General features: G+C 53.8%; 1 protein-coding gene across 1 annotated transcript in view; it reads right to left on the bottom strand.

The window, feature by feature from the left end:
- pdrg1 (p53 and DNA-damage regulated 1) overlaps nucleotides 1–8,772 on the bottom strand; it is a 25,382-nt gene extending 16,610 nt beyond the window's left edge. The window contains exon 1 of the mRNA XM_055869993.1: nucleotides 8,543–8,772. Within this exon, the coding sequence (XP_055725968.1) occupies nucleotides 8,543–8,620 (78 nt within the window). The 5' untranslated portion in view covers nucleotides 8,621–8,772. The remainder of the gene's footprint in view (nucleotides 1–8,542) is intronic.
- Nucleotides 8,773–9,812: the final 1,040 nt, after the last annotated feature.

Genomic DNA, 9,812 nt, shown 5'->3' with positions numbered 1-9,812 from the left:
GGCAGAGGGGGGGGTGTGTGTGTGTGGGGGGAAGGGCAGAGGGGGGTGTGTGTGTGTGTGGGGGGGGGGGGAAGGGCAGAGGGGGGGGTGTGTGTGTGTGGGGGGGGGGAAGGGCAGAGGGGGGGGGTGTGTGTGTGTGGGGGGGGAAGGGCAGAGGGGGGGGGTGTGTGGGGGGGGAAGGGCAGAGGGGGGGGGGGGTGTGGGGGGGGAAGGGCAGAGGGGGGGGTGTGTGGGGGGGGAAGGGCAGAGGGGGGTGTGTGTGTGTGTGTGGGGGGGAAGGGCAGAGGGGGGGGTGTGTGTGTGTGTGGGGGGAAGGGCAGAGGGGGGTGTGTGTGTGTGTGTGGGGGGGGGGAAGGGCAGAGGGGGGGGGGGGTGTGGGGGGGGGGGAAGGGCAGAGGGGGGGGGGGTGTGGGGGGGGAAGGGCAGAGGGGGGGGTGTGTGTGTGTGTGGGGAAGGGCAGAGGGGGGTGTGTGTGTGTGTGGGGGGAAGGGCAGAGGGGGGTGTGTGTGTGTGTGGGGGGGGGGGAAGGGCAGAGGGGGGGGTGTGTGTGTGTGGGGGGGGAAGGGCAGAGGGGGGGGGGTGTGTGGGGGGGGAAGGGCAGAGGGGGGGGGGGGTGTGGGGGGGGAAGGGCAGAGGGGGGGGTGTGTGGGGGGGGAAGGGCAGAGGGGGGTGTGTGTGTGTGTGTGGGGGGGAAGGGCAGAGGGGGGGGTGTGTGTGTGTGTGGGGGGAAGGGCAGAGGGGGGTGTGTGTGTGTGTGTGGGGGGGGGGAAGGGCAGAGGGGGGGGGGGGGTGTGGGGGGGGGGAAGGGCAGAGGGGGGGGGGTGTGGGGGGGGAAGGGCAGAGGGGGGGGTGTGTGTGTGTGTGGGGGGGAAGGGCAGAGGGGGGGGTGTGTGTGTGTGTGGGGGGGAAGGGCAGAGGGGGGGGTGTGTGTGTGTGTGGGGGGGAAGGGCAGAGGGGTGTGTGTGTGTGTGTGGGGGGGGGAAGGGCAGAGGGGGGGGGGTGTGGGGGGGGGGAAGGGCAGAGGGGTGTGTGTGTGTGTGTGTGGGGGGGGAAGGGCAGAGGGGGGTGTGTGTGTGTGTGTGTGGGGGGGAAGGGCAGAGGGGGGTGTGTGTGTGTGTGTGTGGGGGGGGGAAGGGCAGAGGGGGGGGTGTGTGTGTGGGGGGGAAGGGCAGAGGGGGGGGGGGGGGAAGGGCATAGGGGGGGGGTGTGTGTGTGTGTGGGGGGGGAAGGGCAGAGGGGGGGTGTGTGTGTGTGTGTGGGGGGGAAGGGCAGAGGGGGGAGTGTGTGTGTGTGTGGGGGGGAAGGGCAGAGGGGGGGGTGTGTGTGTGGGGGTGAAGGGCAGAGGGGGGGGGTGTGTGTGTGGGGAAGGGCAGAGGGGGGGGGTGTGTGTGTGGGGAAGGGCAGAGGGGTGTGTGTGTGTGTGTGTGTGTGTGTGTGTGTGTGTGTGTGTGTGTGTGTGTGTGTGTGTGGGGAAGGGCAGAGGGGTGTGTGTGTGTGGGGAAGGGCAGAGGGGTGTGTGTGTGTGTGGGGGGGGAAGGGCAGAGGGGGGTGTGTGTGTGTGTGTGTGTGTGTGTGTGTGTGTGTGTGTGGGGGGAAGGGCAGAGGGGTGTGTGTGTGTGTGTGTGTGTGTGTGTGTGGTGTGTGTGTGTGTGTGTGTGGGGAAGGGCAGAGGGGTGTGTGTGTGTGTGTGTGTGTGTGTGTGTGTGTGTGTGTGTGTGTGTGTGTGTGTGGGGAAGGGCAGAGGGGTGTGTGTGTGTGTGTGTGTGTGTGTGTGTGTGTGTGTGTGTGTGTGTGTGTGTGGGGAAGGGCAGAGGGGTGGGTGTGTGTGTGTGTGTGTGTGTGTGTGTGTGTGTGTGTGTGTGTGGGGGGGGGAAGGGCAGAGGGGTGTGTGTGTGTGTGTGGGGGGGGAAGGGCAGAGGGGTGTGTGTGTGTGTGTGTGTGTGTGTGGGGGGGAAGGGCAGAGGGGTGTGTGTGTGTGTGTGGGGGGGGAAGGGCAGAGGGGTGTGTGTGTGTGTGTGTGTGTGTGTGTGTGTGTGTGTGTGTGTGTGGGGAAGGGCAGAGGGGTGTGTGTGTGTGTGTGTGTGTGTGTGTGTGTGTGTGTGTGTGTGTGTGTGTGTGTGTGTGTGTGTGTGTGTGTGTGGGGGGAAGGGCAGAGGGGTGTGTGTGTGTGTGTGTGTGTGTGTGTGTGTGTGTGTGTGTGTGTGTGGTGTGTGTGGGGGGAAGGGCAGAGGGGTGTGTGTGTGTGTGTGTGTGTGTGTGTGTGTGTGTGTGTGTGTGTGTGTGTGTGTGTGTGTGTGTGTGGGGGGAAGGGCAGAGGGGTGTGTGTGTGTGTGTGTGTGTGTGTGTGTGTGTGTGTGTGTGTGTGTGTGTGTGTGTGGGGAAGGGCAGAGGGGTGTGTGTGTGTGGGGGGGGAAGGGCAGAGGGGTGTGTGTGTGTGTGTGTGTGTGTGTGTGTGTGTGTGTGTGTGTGTGTGTGTGTGTGTGTGTGTGTGTGTGTGGGGGGGGGGAAGGGCAGAGGGGTGTGTGTGTGTGTGTGGGGGGGGAAGGGCAGAGGGGTGTGTGTGTGTGTGTGTGTGGGGGGGAAGGGCAGAGGGGGGTGTGTGTGTGTGTGTGTGTGGGGGGGGGAAGGGCAGAGGGGGGGGGTGTGTGTGTGGGGGGGGAAGGGCAGAGGGGGGGGGGGGGTGGGAGGGGAAGGGCGGAGGGGGGGGTGTGTGTGTGTGTGGGGGGGAAGGGCAGAGGGGGGTGTGTGTGTGTGTGGGGGGGGGAAGGGCAGAGGGGGGGGTGTGTGTGTGTGGGGGGGGAAGGGCAGAGGGGGGGGTGTGTGGGTGGGGAAGGGCAGAGGGGTGTGTGTGTGTGTGTGTGTGTGTGTGTGTGTGTGTGTGTGTGTGTGTGTGTGTGTGTGGGGGGGCAGAGGGGGGTGTGTGTGTGTGTGTGGGGAAGGGCAGAGGGGTGTGTGTGTGTGTGTGGGGAAGGGCAGAGGGGTGTGTGTGTGTGTGTGTGTGTGTGTGTGTGTGTGTGTGTGTGTGTGTGTGTGTGTGTGTGTGTGTGTGTGTGTGTGGGGAAGGGCAGAGGGGTGTGTGTGTGTGTGTGTGTGTGTGGGGAAGGGCAGAGGGGTGTGTGTGTGTGTGGGGGGGGAAGGGCAGAGGGGTGTGTGTGTGTGTGTGTGTGTGGGGAAGGGCAGAGGGGTGTGTGTGTGTGTGTGTGTGTGGGGAAGGGCAGAGGGGTGTGTGTGTGTGTGTGTGTGTGTGTGTGTGTGTGTGTGTGTGTGTGTGTGTGTGTGTGTGTGTGTGTGTGTGTGTGTGTGTGTGTGTGTGTGTGTGTGTGGGGAAGGGCAGAGGGGTGTGTGTGTGTGTGTGTGGGGAAGGGCAGAGGGGTGTGTGTGTGTGTGTGTGTGTGTGTGTGTGTGTGTGTGGGGGGGGGGGAAGGGCAGAGGGGTGTGTGTGTGTGTGTGTGTGTGTGTGTGTGTGTGGGGGGGGGGGGAAGGGCAGAGGGGTGTGTGTGTGTGTGTGTGTGTGTGTGTGTGTGTGGGGGGAAGGGCAGAGGGGTGTGTGTGTGTGTGTGGGGAAGGGCAGAGGGGTGTGTGTGTGTGTGTGTGTGTGTGTGTGTGTGTGTGTGTGTGGGGAAGGGCAGAGGGGTGTGTGTGTGTGTGTGTGTGGGGAAGGGCAGAGGGGTGTGTGTGTGTGGGGGGGGGAAGGGCAGAGGGTGTGTGTGTGTGTGTGTGTGTGTGTGTGTGTGTGTGTGTGTGTGTGGGGAAGGGCAGAGGGGTGTGTGTGTGTGTGTGTGTGTGTGTGTGTGTGTGTGTGTGTGTGTGTGTGTGTGTGTGTGGGGGGAAGGGCAGAGGGGTGTGTGTGGGTGTGTGTGTGGGGAAGGGCAGAGGGGTGTGTGTGTGTGTGTGTGTGTGTGTGTGTGTGGGGGGGGGGAAGGGCAGAGGGGTGTGTGTGTGTGTGTGTGTGTGTGTGTGTGTGGGGGGGGAAGGGCAGAGGGGTGTGTGTGTGTGTGTGGGGGGGGAAGGGCAGAGGGGTGTGTGTGTGTGTGTGTGTGTGTGTGTGTGTGTGGGGGGGAAGGGCAGAGGGGTGTGTGTGTGTGTGTGGGGGGGGAAGGGCAGAGGGGTGTGTGTGTGTGTGTGTGTGTGTGTGTGTGTGTGTGTGTGTGTGTGTGTGTGTGTGTGTGTGTGTGTGGGGGGAAGGGGAGAGGGGGGTGTGTGTGTGTGTGTGTGTGTGTGTGTGTGTGTGTGTGTGTGTGTGTGTGGGGGGGAAGGGCAGAGGGGTGTGTGTGTGGGGGGGAAAGGGCAGAGGGGTGTGTGTGTGTGTGTGTGTGTGTGTGTGTGTGTGTGTGTGTGTGTGTGTGTGTGTGTGTGTGTGTGTGTGTGTGTGTGTGGGGGGGGAGGGAAGGGCAGAGGGGTGTGTGTGTGTGGGGGGGGAAGGGCAGAGGGGTGTGTGTGTGTGGGGGGGGAAGGGCAGAGGGGTGTGGGTGTGTGTGTGTGTGTGTGTGTGTGTGTGTGTGTGTGTGTGTGTGTGTGTGTGTGTGTGTGTGTGTGTGTGTGTGTGTGTGTGTGTGTGTGTGTGTGGGGAAGGGCAGAGGGGTGTGTGTGTGGGGGGGGGAAGGGCAGAGGGGTGTGTGTGTGTGGGGAAGGGCAGAGGGGTGTGTGTGTGTGTGTGTGTGTGTGTGTGTGTGTGTGTGTGTGTGTGTGTGTGTGTGTGTGTGTGTGTGTGTGTGTGGGGGGAAGGGCAGAGGGGTGTGTGTGTGTGTGTGGGGAAGGGCAGAGGGGTGTGTGTGTGGGGGGGGGAGGGCAGAGGGGTGTGTGTGTGTGGGGAAGGGCAGAGGGGTGTGTGTGTGTGGGGAAGGGCAGAGGGGTGTGTGTGTGTGGGGAAGGGCAGAGGGGTGTGTGTGTGTGGGGAAGGGCAGAGGGGTGTGTGTGTGTGTGCGCTGAGAGTACTGGTTGAGAGAGAGTGCTGCAGCAGGAAGCCGATTCACGGTACGCACGTCTGACCAGTTTTTACCAGTTGTAGGTAGGCATTATGGACACACTCATTTCCAACCCTTTCTCCATAAAACATGTGAATACGCTAGAACTGATAACGGCGACAAAACAAAAGTGCTTTAAGAAAATTCGCTCAGGGAATGTGGTTTAAAGTAAACTACATTCTAATGTCAACATTTCTTATGGGAAGAACCGTATCAAGCGAAGGGTTTTTTGACTCAGTTCTTGGGTCTGACGGAATGCGCCAGACGAAATTAGAAATGGAAGTCATGGAACTCCCTCGTTTTGTTATGGGGAAAAGTCCACAATGAAACTGGCATTTCTACCGTGCTCTGTGCTCGCAAACTGGAGCACGGGAGGGTCAGAGTATCAAAGTATGCGAAACGGAGAACGTTGGGCACTTCTCGAATGAGTACTCTGTTTGTACCTATTTTGAAGCAGGCCTCCACAAATCACCAGATATAACCGGAATTGAGATGGTTTGGGGTGAGTTGGACCGCAGTGTGAAGGAAAAGCAGCCAACAAGTGCTCAGCATGTGTGGGAACTCGTTCAAGACTGTTGGAAAAGCATTCCAGGTGAAGCTGGTTGAGAGAATGCCAAGAGTGTGCAAAGCTGTCATCAAGGCAAAGGGGGCCTACTTTGAAGAATCTAAAACATATATTTTATTGTTTACTACATGATTCCATGTGTGTTATTTTATAGTGTTGATGTCTTCACTATTATTCTACAATGTAGAAAATAGTACAAATATAAACCTTGGAATGAGTGTGTGTCCTAACTTTTGACTGGTACTGTAAAAATGGCACAATTGCAAGAAAATAGCCTAACATTCATTGTTTGAAGTTTGTCTTGGACAGAGATTGAGATCCTCTGTCCAACTTTCATCACTCAAACTCTCCTGTCGGATTTATCTATAGTTATGCAACATGCACATACACAAACAGGATTTATTTACAATTATAAACCGGGTGGTTTGAGCCCTGAATGCTGATTGGTTGGAAGCTGTGGTATATCAGACCGTGTACCATGGGTATTTTTATTTTTCACCTTTATTTAACCAGGTTGGCCAGTTGATAACAAGTTCTCATTTACAACTGCGACCTGGCCAAGATAAAGCAAAGTAGTGTGACACAGACAACAATACAGAGTTACACAAACAAACATACAGTCAATAATACAGTAGAAAAAAAAAAGAAAGTCTGTATACAGTGTATGCACATGGCGTGAGGAGGTAAGGCAATAAATAGGCCATAATGTAGCAAATAATTACAATTTAGTAGATTAACACTGGAGTGATAAATGAGCAGATGGTGATGTGCATGTAGAGATACTGGTGTGCAAAAGAGCAGAAAAGTAAATAAAAACAATATGGGGATGAGGTAGGTAGATTGGGTGGGCTATTTACAGATGGACTGTGTACAGCTGCAGTGATCGGTTAGATGCTCAGATAGTTGATGTTTAAAGTTAGTGAGGGAAATATAAGTCTCCAGCTTCAGCAATTCTTGGAATTCGTTCCAGTCATTGGCAGCAGAGAACTGGAATGAAAGACAACCAAAAGGAGGTGTTGGCTTTGGGGATGATCAGTGAGATATACCTGCTGGAGCGCGTGCTACGGGTGGGTGCTGCTATGGTGACCAGTGAGCTGAGATAAGGCGGAGCTTTACCTAGCATGGACTTATAGATGACCTGGAGCCAGTGGGTTTGGTGACGAATATGTAGCAAGGGCCAGCCAACGAGAGCATACAGGTCGCAGTGGTGGGGGGTATAAGGGGCATTGGTAACAAAACGGATTACACTGTGATAGACTGCATCCAGTTTGCTGAGTAGAGTATTGGAAGCTATTTTGTAAATGACATTGCAGAAGTCGAGGATCGGTAGAATAGTCAGTTTTACGAGGGTATGTTTGGCGGCGGGAGTGAAAGAGGCTTTGTTGCAAAATAATTTTGGATTGGAGATGTTTAATATGAGTCTGGAATATGAGTCTGGAAGGAGAGTTTACAGTAACCAGACACCTAGGTATTTGTAGTTGTCCACATATTCTATGTCAGAGCCGTCCAGAGTAGTGATGCTGGACGTGCGGGCAGGTACAGACAGCGACCGGTTGAAGAGCATGCATTTAGTTTTACTAGCGTTTAAGAGCAGTTGGAGGCCACGGAAGGAGTGTTGTATGGCATTGCAGCTCGTCTGGAGGTTAGTTAACAGTCTCCAAAGAAGGGCCAGAAGTATACAGAATGGTGTCGTCTGTGTAAAGGTGGATCAGAGAATCACCAGCAGCAAGAGCGACATCATTGATATATACAGAGAAAAGAGTCGGCCTGAGAATTGACGAAAACTATTTTTTGTTTACTGTTGGTAACCAGTTTATCATAGCAATCAGGCACCTCAGGGGTTTGTGGTACATGGCCTAAGAACAGCACTTAGCCGTGGTATATTGGCCATATACCACATCTCCCTGGGCCTTATGGCTTAATCATAACAGTCAAACAAGTTAAATCGACATCTATTGATGGAAAATGATTTGGTGAGTTTAATAAGGGCAAATTATCTTTTCTCTTGAGACATATTCTTAAGCAATAAAAATTATTTGGATGGAAAACGTATTTTGCTTCTTCAGCCTACATCTTTACAAATTAATTCGCTCCATAACATTATGGAAAATGGGTTTATTGGATAAAATGTGACAACTCCTGAGTGGAGCAGCGGTCTAAGGCACTGCATCTCAGTGCTAGAGTCGTAACTACAGACTACACTACAGTTCGATTCCAGGTTGTATCACAACCGGCCATGATTGGGAGTTCCATAGGGCGGCGCACAATTGACCCAGCGTCGACCGGGTTAGGGCTTGGCCGGGATAGGACGCCATCGTAAATAAGAATTTGTTCTAACTTGCCTAGTTAAATAACGGTTAAATAAATAAAGTAAATAATTGAACCCCCCCCCCCCCCACAAAAAAACGTTTACTGCAAAAAAATTAAATACATATGGGCGTCGAGTTTTGGGGGGTCATTGTGCTTAAAACTCTTGCTACACCTGGCAACCCTGAACTCTCCCATACTAAAAAGTCGCCATATTGAGTTGCAGCTACCCCCTTTTCTCCCCTAGTTGACTACATTAAAATGGTGGAAGCCCTCAATGGCCCCGTCCTTGCTAATACGGCCTTTTGGCCACTAGAGGCCTCTATCATTCTCTATGTTACAAAACGGTCACCGGGGAAAACGAGTGTATAACCGGCTGTGCATTTCAAGCCGAGCCGATAGTGCCGAGCTCCATAAAGCCCACTCGCGGTTGCCCAGGCTAGGTGCGACCAAACATGTCCCGGTGATTCCCCCCAAAACACGCCATTCGATACAGCTACGACTTTTTCGTAGTACTTTAGGAGAATTAGGGGGGGAAAGTCCCTTGTATCGAAGTGGCGTGTTGTTAGGGAGTCCAATGGCTCGCTAGCAAGTTAGCTTCCCAGCCAACGTTTGTTCAAATTACAACCGATTTAATTAGTCTGCCAGCTAGCATCATGGACAGTAACCGTGTTCGTACAAAGTATTCTGAATTACCAAGCATTACCTGTTGTTTGTTTGCAAGAACATCCTCTGCTGCCTCTTCAACTTGGGTCAGATATTGTAAAATTCGTTCCGCCTCCATGATAGCTGTGTGTTACAACAAAAATATGTCCTACGTGCAGCAAGTACTTCACAACATATATGTTCCCATTATAAAACAACTGACCCTAAAGGATGACTGAAGTCCTAAAGATCAATGAATATGTTCTCATTGAACCAAAGACACAAATACGTTTATTTTTTTCTTCTTCTGTGGATTTCATATGACGGTTTGGCAACCAACTTTAAAGTGCATTACCTCCACCAATTGGACTGGAGTGTAGACCAGAGACAGTGAATGGCATTTCTAGGGAGTTTTTCCTAGCCACCGTGCTTCTACACCTGCATTGCTTGCTGTTTGGGGGTTTTAGGCTGGGTTTCTGTACAGCACTTTTGAGATATCAGCTGATGTAAGAAGGGCTATATAAATACATTTGATTTGATTTGATAACACCTCAGACATGGTGTTAGTATCAAACAGCTTTGCACACTCTTAGCATTTTCTCAACCAATTTCATGATGTAGTCACCTGGAATGCATTTCAATAACAGGTGTGCCTTGTTAAATGTTAATTTGTGGAATTTATTTCCTTCTTAATGTGTTTGAGCCAATAAGTTGTGCTGTGACAAGGCAGCTGTGGTATACAGAAGATAGCCCTATTTGGTAAAAGGCCAAGTCCATATTATGGCAAGAACAGCTCAAATAAGCAAAGACTTTAAGAGATGTACAACGTGAGACCAAGAGACAGATACTGGTGGACAAGGAGACACACAAGCAAAGGTTTTAAGATATGTACAACGTGAGACCAAGAGACAGATACTGGTGGACAAGGAGGCACACAAGCAAAGTGTGGCGAGGACCCTCTCCTCAGGAAACTCAAGGGTGGCCTGGCACGGGATTAAATCCATGACTAATGCTCCTCCACATAGGCAGGGGGAAAACCATGCTGACCTTGAGAGACCTGAGGACCAGAACATGGCTAACCAATACTGACCTTGGGAGACATGAGGGCCAGAACACGGCCAACCGGGCCAGAACACGGCTAACCAATACAGACCTTAGGAGACATGAGTGTGGCCCAGGCCCAGCAAAAATTTGTGGGCATGTTTTTCCACTGCTCCAGAGTCCAATGGCGGCGAGCTTTGCACCACTCCAGCCAACGCTTGGCATTGCCCATGAAGATCTTAGGCTTGTATGCGGCTGCTCTGCCATGGAAACCCATTTCATGAAGCTTG

Source organism: Salvelinus fontinalis, chromosome 18 (genome assembly GCF_029448725.1).
Source record: "Salvelinus fontinalis isolate EN_2023a chromosome 18, ASM2944872v1, whole genome shotgun sequence".
NCBI classification, from domain to species: domain Eukaryota; kingdom Metazoa; phylum Chordata; class Actinopteri; order Salmoniformes; family Salmonidae; genus Salvelinus; species Salvelinus fontinalis.
The sequence above is the reverse complement of the archived record's forward strand: the minus strand, read 5'-3'. Positions and strand labels throughout refer to the sequence as shown.